Source organism: Microcaecilia unicolor, chromosome 11 (genome assembly GCF_901765095.1).
Source record: "Microcaecilia unicolor chromosome 11, aMicUni1.1, whole genome shotgun sequence".
Classification (NCBI taxonomy): domain Eukaryota; kingdom Metazoa; phylum Chordata; class Amphibia; order Gymnophiona; family Siphonopidae; genus Microcaecilia; species Microcaecilia unicolor.
In genome coordinates this window covers 40,948,924-40,967,428 of record NC_044041.1, presented here as the reverse complement: position 1 = coordinate 40,967,428, position 18,505 = coordinate 40,948,924, and the positions used below count along the sequence as shown (strand labels likewise).

General features: G+C 42.7%; 1 protein-coding gene across 1 annotated transcript in view; it reads right to left on the bottom strand.

Annotated features, from left to right (window-relative positions):
• DNAH10 (dynein axonemal heavy chain 10) overlaps positions 1 to 18,505 on the bottom strand; it is a 327,414-nt gene that overhangs the window by 242,689 nt on the left and 66,220 nt on the right. Inside the window, exons 13-17 of the mRNA XM_030218355.1 lie at positions 13,707 to 13,883; positions 13,423 to 13,549; positions 8,422 to 8,584; positions 4,898 to 5,049; positions 2,159 to 2,323 (exon numbers count right to left, since the gene is read on the bottom strand). Of these exons, the coding sequence (XP_030074215.1) occupies positions 2,159 to 2,323; positions 4,898 to 5,049; positions 8,422 to 8,584; positions 13,423 to 13,549; positions 13,707 to 13,883 (784 nt within the window). The remainder of the gene's footprint in view (positions 1 to 2,158; positions 2,324 to 4,897; positions 5,050 to 8,421; positions 8,585 to 13,422; positions 13,550 to 13,706; positions 13,884 to 18,505) is intronic.

The following is an 18,505-nucleotide window of genomic DNA, read 5'->3' as shown; positions in this document are numbered from 1 at the left end:
ACGGACATGTATAACATACTGTATTCTGTAAGTTACATGTGCAAGAGGGAGTCCCGCCTTTGATCTACCCATGTGTACCCCCACTTGGAAATATGTGCCCGTAAGGTATGTACACGTATATGCGAGCAAGTGCTACTATTCTAAATACTTATATTCTCAACATGCATATAAATACGGGAGTCTAGGTTATAGAATTTTCCATCAAATGTATTGTTGCAGACCACTCCATCTGGATAGATGCTGCATTATAAGAACATAAGAATATCCATGCTGGGTCAGACTGATGGTCAATCTAGCCCAGTATCCTGCTTCCAACAGTGGCCAATACAGGTTATAAGTACCTGGTACAATACCAAATAGTAGCAAGATTCTGTGCTACCAATCCCAGGAGCAGCAGTGGCCTTCCTCACGTCTATCTCAATAGCAGACTATGGACTTTTCCTCCAGGAACTTGTCCAAACCACTTTTAAACCCAGATATGCTAACTGCTGTTACCACATTCTCTGACAATAAGTTCCAGAGATTAACTACTTGTTGAGTAAAAAAGACAGTGGCGTACCAAGGGGGGGGGGGGGGGGCGGATGATTTTACACCTAAATTGATAATTTAAACAAAATTAAAACAAAAGTAATATTTTCAGTTCAGTTTGACACTACAAAAACAGAATTTATTGTTCCAGTGATACTGCATCACCCTGTGACATGATATGGAATACATACAGATTTCCCAAGTTTTCAAGATCAAAGATGGATGTCCTTGGTATATCTTTATTATTTAACAATTAAGGGGAAGGGAAGTTATGAACGTGGGCTACTGTGAAGTCAGTTTTGGCATGGAGTCTCATAGCATAAAGGGACCCTGTGCTAAAATAACCCAACTTGTGGTAAAACAACCTAACATAATAGTAGTCCACGTTGATAACTTCCCCTCCTAAACCCTATTAATCAAGACTACTACATTACAGATATTCTTACATAAATTGCACATCACAGTATTTATTTATTAACAGAAGCTTTGTATACCACGGGGGAATGGCTTCAAAGCGGTGTATAACAATCAATGCTACACAGAGGGGTTTTAGGGTACAGTGAGGGGTAGTGTAAAGTGCAAGGTTCAGAGAGAAGTTGGGTAAGCGAGAGTAAAAAGATGAGTTTTGAATACACAGTAGGAAGATTCTAAAGGTAGTGCATTCCAAAGCTTTGGTCCAATGTAACTGATGGCAGAAGCCCTAGTGGATTCTAGATGAATGACAGGGGAAGGGGGTAGTGCAAGTAGTCCTGCTTCAGAAGAACGTAGTGTACGGGACGGGATGTATGGTATCAGAAGATGAGAGAGATAATCTGGGGCCATAGGAAGACGTGATTTAAATACCAGAACTAAGACCTTAAACTGGATTTGAACAGAAATTGGCAACCGATTCTCTTGAAGGAGTAAAGGAGTGATAAGATCAAATGGTTTAGCACAGTGAAAAAGACGGACTGCATTGGATTGCACCAACTGAAGTCTTTTCAACGAGTGGAGCGGAATTCCCGAATAAAGAGAATTGCAGTAGTCGAGACAAGTAATAACTAAGGACAAAAGGCATGTTCGAATTGCTGCAAGTGGAAATAGTGACTGAACTGCACATTTGTGATTGCGAGCAAAACACCTGCCAGTAAATTTCCAGACAGCCTGCACAGCTGCAGAGTCTGCAGGTACTTTACACCACATTTCTTGTAGCTAAATTTCAAAGGGGAACTACACAAGTAGTTACCCCCTGAAAACTACTAGTAGGTATACTTGCTATTGCTGTGGGCAAAAACTGCAGAAGATTTGAAAATCCAGTTTATGTTCTTGGCTTCCTTACCCACTCTGCCCCTGAAAATGCCTCCCCTCATTCCAGTTACAAGTTTAAGTGTTGGGAAAGCCAAGTAGACTTTTTGCTTGGCAGAAGAGGGTAATTTTCAAACAGGTTTTGAAAATTGGCCTCATTATTATTATTTTTTAATTTATAAAATACTTTTAAGAAATAATTTGGTACATTCAACAGCTGGTCAGTAGGGGAGGTGGATAGAAGTACAAATTTGATTGTATTTTCTTTTCAATAATAATTAGACCAGTAAACACTAACATTGTAGATTCAATTCTCAACCTTAACAGAATAAGTTATCAAACATACCGGGGAGCTCATCTTCTGGTTTTGAATGCAGAAATTTGAACAGGTTTGCAGACTCTATAAGCGTAAGCTTAGAATCAATGTCTTGTGCATTCTTTTGAACCTGGTTAACAAGGGATTCAAACTTTCCAATGGCTTGGCTGCAGCGATTAATGTAATCACCAATACCTTCAAAACAAATACATTAATTTTCTTAATTATATTTTCTTATCAGGACTGATCATCCCAGGACTCTGGAACAAGCAGTAATGTGCACAGTTCATTTCCCTTCCAGAATTACACTATTTATGTTGAACGTGCTAGCCAGATCTAAATCAATCCTGCACACTTGACACTATTGAAAATATTTTATATAAAAGAGTATCTTGGGAGTATAAAGAAACCAAAATAATGTGCAGTCAAATACAATACAGTCTTGTGTAAGTAGCAAACATGTGGAAACTACACCAAACATTCTTATCTAGCAGAAACACATCACATACTGAAGAAGGGGACCACATGCACAGTACGAAATTCCCACAGAATATCACCCAGGGCTGGCTCAAGGGATTGTGGTGCCCTTAGCCACCTTGCATTGTTGATGCCCCCTCCCTACGATTCTGTGTCTTGCCGGCAGCAGCAGTCTGAAAATAGGCTGCCTTCAGCCAGGCCCTGGGTTTTCCCTCCATTGCATCTCACTCACAGGAAACTGCATCAGAGGAGGTGGGATGCGGCAGAGGGAAGACCCAGAGACTGGCCAAAGACAGCCTATTTTCAGGCTGCTGCTGCTGGCAATTCGTACACAGTTTAACGGGACAGGGGGATGGAGGGGAGAGTAAAATAGTGGAGAAAAAGACCTCGTAGTTTACAATAACTCTTAAGAGCTTTTCCGAAAAAAATCAACATCACAGGTCAGAAAAAACTCCACACAGCAGTTAGACACATGAAAAATCAAAAATATATGTCCGAAAACTATTAGCTCACATAGAGCTCCTTTTATGAAGCGGTGCTTTTGATTAGCATACGCTGAATGCAAAGAAGCCCATTCAATTCCCATGGGCTTCTTCGCATTCAGCGCACACTAATCGGGTGCGCTGCTTTGTATAAGGAGCCCATAATGCCCTTTAAGGTATCCATACAAGAACTTCAATCACAAAAATAATATTTTAATAAACATTTAACTGTCTAAATCACTTTCTCCACTCAAGTTAGTCTCTGAAAAACATCAGATACCTGAAAGTTAACTGTTTGTTATTTGTGATTGAAGTTATTGTATGGATACCATGGGGTCCTGGTCCACTAACGGATTTAGGGCCTCTTTTATCAATCTGTGCTAGTGGTCCCCCGGTGCGGTAACGCCAAGAAAGCCCATTCACTTTGAATGGGCTTTGTCGGCATTGCCGTGCAGGAATGTAATCTGAGCATTTTTTTCCTTTATATAGTTTAATACTTTTCACATAAATTGGGTCACTCTTATCTAATAGTATGTGCAGCCATACTCACTCCCCCCGATATTCAGCGCTATTTAACCAGTCAGGAAGAGTTGCTGACCAGTTAAATAGCAGTTTAGTGCCTAACTAGCAATATTCAGTGGGTGATATAGCCAGTTAGGTGTGGATATTCAGCGCCAAACTGGCTATGTTGAGTAGTTAAAATAAGCCACATAAATAGCAGGCTTATCTTTGACTGATAAAATGTTAACCAGTTAACACTGAATATCAGCATAACCGGTTAACTTATTAGCAGTTAAAAAATCCCAGATATTCAATGCCGGTTGCCGGAAACAGCCCGGTACTGAATATCCAGGTTTAATGTCTGTGGCAGACAGCAAAATCGCTACCCATCACCAGCTGAATATCAGACCCACTATGGATAATTTTTCAAAAGGAGATTTTATGGGTAAAATCCAATATGTACATTTAACTGTTCATTTAAAAAGCTGTTACACTAAACTGGATACTTAAAAACCATAACAAGCTAAGTTTAAAACTGTATTTTTTGCTTGAAAACTCTAAAACAAATTCAGTTATAAAAATAAATACACACATTTGTGAAAGAAATTTTGTAAACAAAATTAACATCCAAACATGTGCTAACATAATTCAGTATAAAATGCAAGTTCTTGGGGAGATTTGGGAGTGAGAGATAGGGGACACAAGTTATTTGTTTGTAAGGTGACCTGAGTTGGGAAAAATGTATTCATTAACAGTGGGTAAAATCAGATAGTCCCTCATTTTGGCAATGAAGGAATCAGTTACATACTTTGATGATGTGGGAAGCTAGGGAAGTGGATCTTACTTTCAAGCAGAGACATCGCTTTCTAGTTATTTGGAACACATACAGCCAATCCTTGTCTCTGAGAATAAGGACTTTAATCCTGAATAGATTACACTTATAATATTCAGTTTGGGATAATTGTCATGGTGGGTATGGGTCTATATTCCTTCAGGTTAAAAATATTACAGGATTTAGGTGGGAGGAAAGGAGAGAGGTTAGGGGGTTATATGACAGGGATATGTTAGCTGAAGGGCTTGGATATATAAGGGTGGAAGGCTATAAAAAACAAGGCCTTCCCCTTAGTTTGGGTGTGTTGCAACACTTTTCTTATTTATTTCCCAGCCCTTTGGGTTATGTTCATGGAACGGTACGAATTCCCCACTGCTCATATGTCTGTCTGGAATATTATGTTATATAGTTTTTGTGTTATGTGTTATTTATATAAATAATAAAAAAAGATTTCAATTAAAATGCAAGTTCTCACACCTAAGGAGTTCCAATTCAGCCGTCTGTAACCTGATCGAAATACTCTCCAAAGGTCTTTAATATGTTCATCAAGAAGCTGGGCCTCCGCATCATGTATTGATTCCATTATTTTCTCATAACCTACTAACATACGCTTCAATCCATCTGTGTATCTAGAAAAGAGGATGTATTGTGTTCAGAAAGGATTTTGTTACATAACAAATGTTACATGGATCATTGTTAATGTGTTTCTGATATTGTGACTTCTGTGCTATATTCAATCTAATAAAAGTTTAAATGGACAAAAAAAGAGGTAATTAAATTACCAAATATCTATAAGACTGTATTGTGATCAAGACCTAAAGCTGGGACACTTCACTTTAAAATATGCTTTTAAAAAAACCCGCAACCCAGGCATTCCAAGTAAATATCATGAAATAGCCCAAGATCCTGACAGTTTTCTGAAGAACTTTCATCAGGGACACAACCGGTGTCAATATTCACCAGAATTAAGTTATAACTATTTTCATGGGTTTGGACCAGTCCACACTAACCCCCTTGTTTACTAAGCTGTGCAGCAATGCCGACACAGCCCATTCAAAGTGAACGGACTGTGTCAGCATTAGCGCACCATAGCCGAAAGCATGGCTTAGTAAATGGGGGGGGGGGGGGAAGTCTAACAAAGCAAAGGCGTTCATCAAAGGACTGCAGGGGCCAATGCAGACAGGTACTGCAGGCAGAAGTGTGCAGTTAACGAGAGGTCTATGTACTTATTACTGGCCTCATAGGGCAAAATTCTCTATATGGCGCCAAAAAATGGGCACTGGTAAAATTTTACACTAAGCGCTAGTCTAAAAATGGTGCTCAGAGTTGGGCACTGTTTATAGATTAGGCCAGTGGATCCTAAACCTGGTCCTGGAGGCATCCTAGCCAGTCAGGATACTCACAATGAATATTCATAGGACAGATTTAAGGCAGTGCATGCAAATCTCTCTCATGAATATTCATTGTGTGTATCCTGAACCCCAGGTTTGGGAACCACTGGAATAGCATTTGGTACCAGGAACTGCACCTAATTTTAGGCATGAGGATTTAAACCAAGTAAAACCAGAGAATTTCCCTTATTCTATAAAAATGTGTTTAAATTCCAGGAACGTCCCTTATCCACCCATGCCCCTCCCATGGCCGCACATAAAATTTACACACGGATCCCAGTGCCTAAAAATGTGCATGTAAATTTTATTTTAAACTGTTTTTGAGAATAGAACACAAGAGAAACAAACAATGCAACAGAATCTTCTCAGTTTTACAAAAATATACCAACCCATCCCCTTCCCAATCCCATAGATACCTTTTTCTCCCTTCAAGAATGAGAGAAAAGACAAAAGCCCGTTAAGACGTCTGTTTTCTTATAGCCTCTCACCTTCAACTATGAAACCCATTCCAAAACTCCCCATCCCCTTTTCAATATCACCCTCCATCCCCATCACTCCCCCCTCCCTTTTAATCCCAGAAACACTGAAGCACAGGAAACAAAGCACCTCAACTTAATATTAAATAAAGCAACTATATCAGGGAATTAAGAACCAAGCTTCGAGCCCATGGGGACAGTGATTGCAAATAAGGCTCCCAAATAATGCAAAAAATATTTTTTGCAACGAACAGTAAGGGAAGCCCCTCTAGACTCCCAGACCAAAAACTGATGTAACTGATTCCTCCATGCCCAACAGGAAGGGGAAATCGACGATATCCAAGGAGAAAGGATATATTTTTTTCCCTATAAGATATGCCATCCATACAAACATTTTAGCTCCACTCCACCAAATCAAACGACTTGACGGTGCCTGAAAAATGGGCAAAGGCACGAAAAAGGAGTTCCCAACTGGAGTCAGGGCCTAAAGGTAGCCCATGTCGAAAAATAAAGGAAACTTAAATACGAGCAAAAGAAACTAAGAAAAAAATTAAGGGACTTCTTTTTTTTTTTTTTTTAGAAACAAGGTGAAAAAGTGTAAAAAAAAAGGCCAAAGGCACTCAAAAGTTTGAAAAAACCAGACGAGTGAAGAGAAATTGAAAAAGCACAGCTTCTCTTCACGTGAGAAAAAGAAACTGAGAGGACCGCATTCTTGCAGTGGTCGGGAAGGCACTCACGCATGCTAAGTGGAGCACAGCTCATGCTTCACAAAGCTCTGTTTTTTCACTTGGGCATAAATGCTGGACCGGACGACGCGGATCGGCGTCTATCCACAAATGAGATAGAATATGAGAGTCTGCTGTCCTTGGAGAATACCTGCTGCAGGTAAGTATCTTCGCTCTCTATGGATCACTCTATACGACATTCCCTAAGATCCACACTATGAGGTAATTTATGTATGGCTGCCAAAGTTTTAGCAATGTCCCACTCTCTCAGAGACATACCTAAGTCTGCTTCCCATCTTGCTTTCAACCCTGAATAGTCCTGAGGGCCAAGCAGTAGCATGTGTGTAAATTTTAATGGATGCCAATTAGCACTGATAACTGATTATTACTGCCCAATTATCAGCAGTAATTGGCTTGTTATTCAATTAAATCGAATGCAGGAATTGGGCACATGCCCAAATTTCTGCACGCAATTTTGAGCACCATTATATAGAATTACGCCGATAATGCATAAAGGGTTTCAGCGCTGTAGTTAACTTGCATGGTAGGGAGGCTATTAGCTAATCCGCAGCAATGTGGAGACATTTTAAAGCTGTGCACTGATGTCTACCATGTGAGAAATGTACTGCCAGATCTGCGGTGGCAGAGAAGGGGAAGGTGACCCCTGCCCCAGACATCTATCTTTCTGCATCAGCCCTGCATTCTTGATAGTCTAGCAGCATTCCTTCCCCCACCCCCCCCACCCCTCGACTTAAAAAATATTCCTTGGTGCCTATTAGCACCCCCCACATCCAGGCCCTCCAGACCCATACCTTGAAGAGCAATGCCCACTCATCCCATTTCCGGCACTGCTCAGTGCATCCTGGGATGCACCGAGTGAAGTTAGTGTGATAAATAAGGAACTTTATCCCTTATTTGGTTGTCTGGGCAGAAACTACCAAATAAGGGAAAACTTTCCTTATTTGGCAGACTGACTCCACCCCCCCCCACCCCATTTGGTGCATCCCAGGATACACTGAGCAGGGTCAGGCCCCACCATTTTCCAAGATGGTGGCACCAGAAGCAGGAGCAAGTGGGCATAGTAGTAGTAGGGACTAGTGCTGCTATCATTTACATGCTCACTGAATACTGTATACCGCTGGTAAGTTTTTGCAGAAAGCTTACATTACAAACAGGTTCAGCAAATCTAAAGCACAGCTTTTTGCATCAACCCCACAGACTGCAGCTCCCTTCACAACATGATATGCATGCAACCTTAAGTCCCACCAGTGTGTATCACTATTGTACTACTCCTACTACTACTATTTAGCATTTTATAGCGCTACAAAGCTATTGTACAGTTATATTTTTGTGACTAGAACTAGTAACTGTCATTAATTTACGAATTTTTTAAAAAATGGAACATTTACCTCAGAAACTTCTCTTCCTGTAGAGCCACATTTCTTGCCAATTCTGGCACAGTAAACCCCAGCTGCTCCATGTGCTTTGTTTCTGTGATAATCTCCCGTAATTCAGGTGCAAAATTAATTGTATATCGAACAGTTCTGTCGTCTACATCTGCCTCTACCAAATCTATGCTCTGTATTAACAAAGATCAATAAAATTGTTAGAAGACTATATCCCTACTACCACCTCCAACGAAAATTACTGACTGCCAGCATAGGCAATCACTAACTAGCTTTCCTTTTTTTACTTAAGAACAGCAATGAATAGGGTGGGGGTCTGATCTCCTACAAACCATAACGAGCTGCTGGACCCACAATGAATAAAAGAATGCAAAGGCAAAAATGTCTTCATGTGGCTCAAGATTCTTGGGGCACTGGGTGCAGGACAAGGGTATTATGGTACTCTAGGCAAATCTTAAGCTTTGTGACCCTTCCCAATTAACTTTTAGGGTCCTTACCACCCCGAAAAATCATGATCATCCCTATACCACCCCAGAATAATTAGGATAAACAGGCTTTTGAAAACTGCCTACCTTTCCTGCTGGTAAAAGCACCTCCTGCTGTTTATTGGAATTTGTATAGCTGTCAGGATCTATTATTTTGCTTTGACAGCGGCTCCTGTTTGGTTCCCCACAGAAGCTGCTGCTCTAGGTGACTGTCTAGACCTGCCTAATGGTTGGACCAGGGCTGCCGAGAGACACAGCCAGGCCCGGGGCAGAACCGGACTGCTGCGCCCCCATACCCCCCCAACTCAAGGCACCGCCCCTGCCCGCTTCACAAGCTGGCATGTTTGAAAATATAAGTGGAATCAAATAAAAATGCTACCGAGCAATAAAGAATCACAACATGTATGCAGCAACTCATAGGTTTGTTTGCTTTGTTGTAGGATGACTGCTGCACGAGGAAGGCGAAAGAGAACTAACCTAATTGACTTCAACTTTTTGACGTCATCCCATCTCTTGTTTTCATCCAACTTCCTTAGTCTGTCCTCTCTTGCTCATGCAGGGAGTTGGGACCCGGATGATTGCATTAACGCAATATGTCATTAATACAATCATCTGGGTCCTGGGCGGCATGCAGGAGCAGGAGAGGACAGACCCAGAAGAAGCAGGCAGACAGGAAGAAGCTTGCCGAGGCTGGGCCCACGGAATTTTGCTCCCCCTGCCCCCCCCCCCCCCTCCAGTGGCCCTGGATTGGACTGAATGGCTGACTTCTGTATAGGCCAAGCATCAGAGGTAAAATAGTTCAAAAGGTTACATTACTGTTAGGGAGATGGCCTTCTGAACCCCATAATCCACAATTCTTAGAAAGCCACATTTTTACATCTTCCTTATCGTCACTAGCAGACCAATCCAGAACCAATGGGTTGTACCCATCAACCAAACGACGAAAGACAGAGCCAATCAAATTTGAGCTCTGCTCTACTTAGGGCACTGTAAAGATAGAATCCTTCAGTATTGCTCTTTCTCCAGCAGATGGTTGACGGACATCCCGTGCAGGCCTTCTGGACTGTTCTGCTCCTGGCCCAGCTGGAGAACTGGGTGGCTAGTTTAGCTGAGGGGACATTGTAGCAGTTTTTAGAACCATAGGCAGCATAGAGAACTTGAAGGCAGGGTTAAATATTGGTTTATTTGGTCCCTCTGAGAAAAACAATGTTCTCCTGCCCTGTTTAGAACACTGCCTTGACCTGTTACCAAGAGAAGTCTGAGTTTTCTTTTCACTTTTCTCCAGACCTCAGAATTGGGAAACTACAGCCCCCACCCCCACCCTCCCCTGTTCTGGGACTTATTTTAAAAAAATAATACTAATAATAATGCAAAAGTGTCCAAGTTTTACAGCAGGATGTAGAAGCCAGGCTGGATGCCATACTTCAACCTTGGCCTCAAGCGGGTCCTCTCTATGTGTTCCCACCTTGGCCCTTGCTGGGGCAGGTGTTACAAAGGACTGCTCACCATTCCAGTTTGGTCATTCTAGTGGCACTGGATTGGTCCAGGTGGCCTTGATAACTCAATCTGATTCGTCTGAATGCGAGGAATTCTCTCAAGCTCCCACAGGACTGAGGTCTCTTGTTCCAAGGCCCATAATAATGGAAGATCCATCTTGATTTTGTCTTATGGTCTAGCTCATGAAAGAGCAAGTTTGAGGTGCAAGAGTTATGCTCAGACATTATTACAACCCTTCTTCAAGCAAGAGAAAAATTTACTTCCATAGTATACTGTCACAGATATCACCCACCTGGGATTATCTCTGCCGCCACTTAAAGGGTCTGCCCTCAGCACTGCTCAGGTCCGTCTGCACCTGCTGCTTGTGCTCTACACTAGCACCCTCCTCCCATTGACTGGGTCCCAACCACCTCTGGGTGAGTCTCCCGCTCCCAAGGTAACCTGGTGATTTCTAGGTTACTGGGGCCACACTCCCAGTGGTCCCACAGTTCCTCGAAATCACTCACAGACCCAACACACAAACCACCAGGATTCTTAGTCAGTCCAGACAAGCAGAGGCAATAAACTAAAAAGGTTTATTGTCATAAAATATTGAACAGTGAACCATAAAAACAGATGGAACAAAAATAGCATGCAATAACAGATAACTGAATATGGATCAATATTAAAACTATCTAAACATTTAATCACTACCTGAATAGTGCCTGGGGAGCACAGGAAATATAGTGGCTCACAGGTTACAGAATATAACTAATCACAGGGTCTCAGTGAAGACATCTTTCTCTCTCTTCCTCCTTGCTGAGACGGAGAGAAATCTAGTATTTTCAGACTGGATTTGAACTCCTGGGCCAATCACAGCCCAACAGCAAATTTTAAAAGTATGCTGTAGGTTACTTCCTCTTTATGCTAAACTAAAGAAAGAACAGTCATTTTCTGCCACAGTTTTACAAGAAAAGCACCACCTGCTAGCCTATAGGAGAAATACACTTCAAGAAATAATTAATACAGTTTACAGGTTTAGAAACCCACTGTTTTGTCACATAAACACACATGTTTGGAGAGATTTTGAGTCCTGATGACTCTAAAGTGGTAATAATCCACTTACAGCATCCTTCAGGAAGGTCATAAGAAAAGTTTAGCTGTCAGTTCCTTAAAGGTGTTAAGTAGCTGCTTTCGTGCATTTCAGAAGTCAGGTCGAAAGTAACATAGTAACATAGTAGATGACGGTAGAAAAAGACCTGCATGGTCCATCCAGTCTGCCCAAGACAAACTCATATGTGTATACCTTACCTTGAATTGAATTTGTACCTGTCCTTTTCAGGGCACAGACCATATAAGTCTGCCCAGCAGTATTTCCCACCTCCCAACCACCAGTCCCGCCTCCCATCACCGGCTCTGGTACAGACCGTATAAGTCTGCCCTCCCCTATCCTTGCTTCCCAACCACCACCCCCTCTTCCCCCCACCTGCTCCGCACCTGCTTCTTTGGATGCTCATTCAGACATTCAGTTCATCAAAGAGGTTGCTCATTTGAGATCTCCAGTTCGAGCCATTTGTCCAAACTCATAGAAACACAGAAAAACGGAGGCAGATAAAGACCAAATGGCCTATTCAGTCTTCCCATCCATGCCATCTATTCTCTCTGTCACTCCCTTAGAGATCCTATGTACTTGTCCCAAGCTCTCTTGAATTCAGATAACGTTTTCATCTCCACCACTTCCACCAGGAGGCCATTCCACAAATTCACCACCCTTTCCATGAAGAGGCATTTCCTCAGGTTACTTCTGAGTCTATCCCCTTTCACCTTCAGCTTACGTCCCCTCATTCCAGAGCTTTCTTTCAATTGAAAGACTCGCCTCCTGGGCATTGATGCCACATACGTATTTAAATGTCTCTATCATATCTCCCCTCTCCCACCTTTCTTCCAAAGTATACATATTGAGATTGAACTTGAATTTAGGTCTCCACATCCTACAGGAAGCAACTTTTGAACCTCCTAAGCAGGAAACTCTGAAGGATATAATGTTGAAGACAGCTTTCCTCACAGCTATTACTTTGGCAGCTCAAATTTCAGAACTATAGGCTTCATCATATAGGAACCCTTTACTTCAGTTTATGGAAGCTGAAGTTTTAATTTACATTGTTTCTACTTTTTTTTTTTTTAACCAAAAGTTGTTTCAGTTCTTCATGTCAATCAGTTTCTAGACTTGCTTCCTTCAAGAGAGGAGTGTGATAATGAATTTTGAGTTTTGAGATTCCTTCATGTGCACAGAGTTCTCCTCCATTACTTAAAGATTAATAATGAGTTTAGAAGGTTGGTTAGTTTTTTTGTGTTGTTTGAAGGACACAAAAATTTTTCTAAGGCCTCCATTGGATTAAAAAATGTATTTCATCAGCATATATTTTGCTGGGTACTTATCACTGCAAGGCTTAAGAGAGCATTCAATCAGAAGAATGGCAACCTCTTTGGCAGAGTTCCATGCAGATATTATTTTCAGAGTTGCAACTTGGTCCTCTGTACATACTTTTGCTAAAAGTTATCTTGTAGATGTGAATGCTTGGCATGAAGCAGCTTTTGAGGCTGCTGTGCTGCGAGCAGGAGTTTCTGATCCCTGCCCACATTTAAGGGAGCTTTGATATGCCCCATTGGTTCTGGACTGGTCTGGTAGGACTCAAGAAAAGGAAATTAGCAGGAAACACCAAATTTCACCTTCTCCAATAAAATAAAAATAAATGTTGATTTTCAGGACCATAACAGTAAAAAGACAATTTAAACTGGGCAGGTACAAAAATTAAACATAGACTCAAAAACCTAGAAATTTAGCATATTCTAGATTAAATTATGACTTTCCACAGGCAACTTGCACTCATTATATACATCTATAGCAAGAAAATAAAGACTGTTGTACAGTGTAAAATACCTTTATGGCTGTAAAAATATGGATAAAGCACATTGAAATGTAAGGTACTTACTGGTTCAAAAGCAACTTGAGTAGCCTGGCTGACAAATGTTGGATTCTGGCCTTTAACAAGTAGACTTCTTTTTAAGAGTGATGGAAGTAACTGCCCAGTGGCGTCTTTCCAGGATTCATATTTCTTGTCTTCATATTCTTTCATTTTCTTAGCCACTTCAAGATATTTAGCTTTTGCCTGTTTTAAAGAATTGACACTACCATGATGTGCAAGGAGTGTGATTTAGTTACATTTTCCTTAAATGGGCCATTTTAACCATTTTATCATTTCATTTCAGAGGTGCATGGGTTGTTTGTTTGTTTGTTTGTTTGTTTTTTTTATAAAATGTACATACCGCCCTTCCTCGCTCACTATGTAGCAGCTCCTCTACTTCTAGAAATCGAATGATGGTATGTTTAATACGATGAAAAAGTGATCGTTCCCAATATATGGCTCCAGACACAGGAGGGTGATTCTTAAACAAGGGAGGGTCATCACAGTATTTGACAAAGAGATTGTTAATTATGTCAATCTATAAAACAGAAGAAAAATAACAATCAAAAAAAGATGTACCCTCTTGGTCAAGGGTTTTCAATTCCTTGTCCTCAAGGGTCACAAACCATGTAGCTTTCAGACTAACAAAAATATCAAATTAAGCTGATTTCTTGATCAAGTATATATAAATACATCTCAGAGACATCCTAGAAAACTGAACCTGCCAGTATCATTCATGCACCAATGTAAAGAAGCCCTGCTGCCCCAGAAGCAGTACTCATCCTACACCAATTAAACATGTTATTAGTAATCAATATTTCTGAAAACTTTAAATAGCAACCTTACAATTCCTCTGGACACCTGAGACCAGCCATATTAGTGAGGATGTTGTAAACTACCTCATTCTCACTGGATAGCATAATTGTTTACCTGTAATGAGGGTTCTCCATGGACAGCAGGGGAATGGAGCCACATGAAAGAGCAATATCATTAATATTCTACAGATTTAGACTTGCTGCTCTCCTCAAAGCTCAGAAGAACCTTTACAGACCCTGAGCATGCATGCAGGGCTGACCTTAAGCAGGGGCAGCCGCACACGGCCCCCATGTTTCTAGGGGCCACCATGGGCATAGGAAGAAGGGGAACATTTCCTCCCTGAATTTTTTTAGCTGCTGCTGCTATTCTTCTCCACCCAGAGGCATCCCTCTGCACTAGTTCCTGACGAAGCCTTCAATGTGTGAAACGGTGGCCCCGTCAAACTTAGATTCATTGCTGGAGCTTAAAGCTAAGTGCTTTTTCTAAACCCTTATATATAGCGTAGAGATTCATTGAGTCTTTTTTTTTAAGAGCTAGTAAGCCAATTGCTCAAGAGAGAATGCTATTGAGAAGAGTAAGTTCATTAATTCTTCCAGAGATAACATTAGGAGTTTTTATGCCCTATGATTGAAACCAAACACTGGAGACATCTAACTAATTATGTCACAGTGTTTAAAACCAAAGACATTGTGTCTTTGGTTTCTGAGGGCTTTTCTCCTTACCTAATTGTGTTAAGACAGTACATGTGCTGTTTAGAACCGTTTGGGCTAGAGCCTTTTTTCATGTATTAGTTTACTTAAGTTTGCCCTAGCAACCACTGCACCTTCCATTTTGGTACATAAGGAAGAACCGAAGCCCCAGCATATGCCTCTACAACACAGCAGGTGCCTCTACAACATATGTCTAGCGACCGTGACTTGGCTGAGGAACGAAGGGACTCCCTGTTCCTAATACGTGGAGTGACTTTTTTCATTGAGCATATTGAATCCTTTTTATCCCATAAAGAAGAAGTTTGGTCACAATATTCACTTTATAATAGATCGTACATGACCCCTGACACAGGCGATGTGCCCCGAAACACGGCCTGTGTCGGATCTGAGTGCAACGTGTGCAGTCAATGGCGCCTATGACTGAGGGAAGCGAGCTACAGCGTAGAAGTCAGCCTTGTTGTTCTGCAGGGCCTGGGGGTAGTGGGGAAGGTGATGTACTCAGAGGTGTGGGTAAGGAAGGCATCAAGGAACTGGGTGAGGCAGTTAGAAATGGAAGCCTGGGTGAGACCCGTGTTCACAGATAGGACAGACTGGAAACTCCCAGTGGCCAGAAAAGATAGAGAAGCAGTGATTTTATTTATTTATTTATAGCATTTATACCCTGCTCGATAGCAGGTTCAATGCGGCTTACAAGGTATGGTACAAAGTATCACAGAGATAAAAACAAAGTATGGTACAACGTATCACAAAGGTAAACCAGTTATAGAGAGTAGGACAGTAAGGCGAGACGTGGGGGAGGGGATTGGAGTATGGGTGGTGCTAGTGGTGTGGATTAGGTTCGAGATTTAAGTTGGGTTGTTGGGGTAGGCTTGTTTGAAGAGGTAAGTTTTCAGCAGCTTTCGGAAAGGTAGATGTTCATTGGTTGTTCGGATGTGTCGAGGTATTGCGTTCCAGAGTTTGCTGCCTATGACGGAGATCTTTAGGTGCACAGGGATGAGGTTGTTTCTATGGGTCCTGGGCTGCAGGAGGGTTTTGAGCTGGTCACAATGCTGAATGGCAGCCATATCAAAGCGGTACCTAGTGAGACTCTGCAGGTCAGTGAGGTCTAGGAAACTGCTAGGGGGCCTGAAAACTCTGGGGCGTGAGTACCTCCTGCGGTGCCTCCCCTCTTCCTCCAACATGTAAGCCACCTGTGCATTTAGTGCCTCCATTTCCCCACACTACAGGTGCAATGCAGTGACACCAGTGCTCACCTCTCCCTACCAACTTGGTGAAACACAGCAGCAACAAACAGAAGCTGACACTCACTCTCCCACCACCGACAAACAATGCGGTCACACACAGCAGAGCCACACTGCAAGCACTCTCTGACCCACTACAAACTCTCCTGCCACACCCTCTAGCCACTCACTCTCCAAGCAGCAACGACAGATTTCCTGGAAGAAAATGAGTTGCAAGATCCGAGACAACATGGTTTTACCAAAGGGAAATCGTGCCAAACGAATCTCATTGAATTCTTTGATTCGGTGACCGGAGAATTGAACCGTGGACGTGCTATAGACGTAATCTACTTAGATTTCAGCAAGGCTTTTGACACGGTTCCCCACAGGAGGCTCTTAAATAAACTGGATGGGCTGAAGATAGGACCTAAAGTGGTGAACTGGATTAGGAACTGGTTGACGGACAGGCGCCAGAGGGTGGTGGTGAATGGAGTTCGCTCAGAGGTGGGAAAGGTGAGTAGTGGAGTGCCTCAGGGATCGGTGCTGGGGCCGATTCTGTTCAATATATTTGTAAGTGACATTGCCGAAGGGTTAGAAGGTAAAGTTTGCCTATTTGCGGATGATACTAAGATTTGTAACACAGTGGACACCCCGGAGGGAGTGGAAAACATGAAAAAGAATCTGCAGAAGCTAGAAGAATGGTCTAAGGCTTGGCAATTAAAATTCAATGCAAAGAAATGCAAAGTGATGCACTTAGGGAGTAGAAATCCAAGAGAGGCGTATGTGTTAGGCGGTGAGAGTCTGATAGGTACGGATGGGGAGAGGGATCTTGGGGTGATAGCATCTGAGGATCTGAAGGCGATGAAACAGTGTGACAAGGCGGTGGCCGTAGCTAGAAGGTTACTAAGCTGTATAGAGAGAGGTGTGACCAGCAGAAGAAAAGAGGTGTTGATGCCCCTGTACAAGTCGTTGGTGAGGCCCCACCTGGAGTATTGTGTTCAGTTTTGGAGGCCGTATCTTGCTAAGGATGTAAAAAGAATTGAAGCGGTGCAAAGAAAAGCTACAAGGATGGTATGGGATTTGCATTACAAGACGTATGAGGAGAGACTTGCGGACCTGAACATGAAAGGAGGAACAGGGGTGATATGATACAGACGTTCAAATATTTGAAAGGTATTAATCCGCAAACGAACCTTTTCCGGAGATGGGAAGGCGGTAGAACGAGAGGGCATGAAATGAGATTGAAGGGGGGCAGATTCAAGAAGAATGTCAGGAAGTATTTTTTCACGGAGAGGGTGGTGGATGCTTGGAATGCCCTCCCGCGGGAGGTGGTGGAGATGAAAACGGTAACGGAATTCAAACATGCGTGGGATAAACATAAAGGAATCCTGTGCAGAAGGGAGGGATCCTCAGGAGCTTAGCCTAGAATGGGTGGCAGAGCTGGTGGTTGGGAGGCGGGGCTAGTGCTGGGCAGACATATATGGTCTGTGCTGGGGCTGGTGGTTGGGAGGCGGGACTAGTGCTGGGCAGACTTATACGGTCTGTGCCGGGGCTGGTGGTTGGGTGGCGGGGATAGTGCTGGGCAGACTTATACGGTCTGTGCCAGAGCCGGTGGTTGGGAGGCGGGGTTGGTGGTTGGGAGGCAGGGATAGGGCTGGCCAGACTTATACGGTCTGTGCACTGAAGAGGACAGTACGAATAAAAAAGTAGCACATATGAATTTATCTTCTTGGGCAGACTGGATGAACCGTGCAGGTCTTTTTCTGCCGTCATCTACTACGTTACTATATTACAAACAGGCTGCAGCAGTACACAGGACAAAGAGACAAACAGAGACTACAAACAGGTAAGGGAATGAAATATGAACTTGGGGACAGTGAATGGAGAGGGATAGGGAGAGGGGATGGGGGAGATAGAGGAAGGAGTAGTGCTGTCTGCGTTTTGGGGGCTAGAAGGGGTAGGGAAAGCTGTAAAGGTAAAACACAAATGAGGCAGGTGAGGGAGAAAACGTTTTGACTGCGGCACACAGACAAAGGTAACAGGTACTCAACAAACTCTCAGCTTTCTCTCCAAACAACGATTCAGCTTTCTCTCCCAACAACGCTTTCGCCACTCTCCAACTGCACAAAATCACTAATGGGTCTAAAGATGACTTCCCCCTTATCCTGGTCACTTTTATTTCAGGTCTAACTAAGGACACCCATGTTCCCACCCATGCGAAACCATTTCGCTAGCCCATCTCGTAACGCTGCCCATAACACACCCCTAACACTCCCCCTGTGGGGACGACCATAGATGGGTGTCCTCGTGCTGAGGACGCCCTTACGGCCCTGTTTCGATTATTGGACTTGGGCGGCCTTCTTTCACGAGGATGCCCATGTGCCTTTTGTGTTGCTTTTTGGACGTCCTTCTCT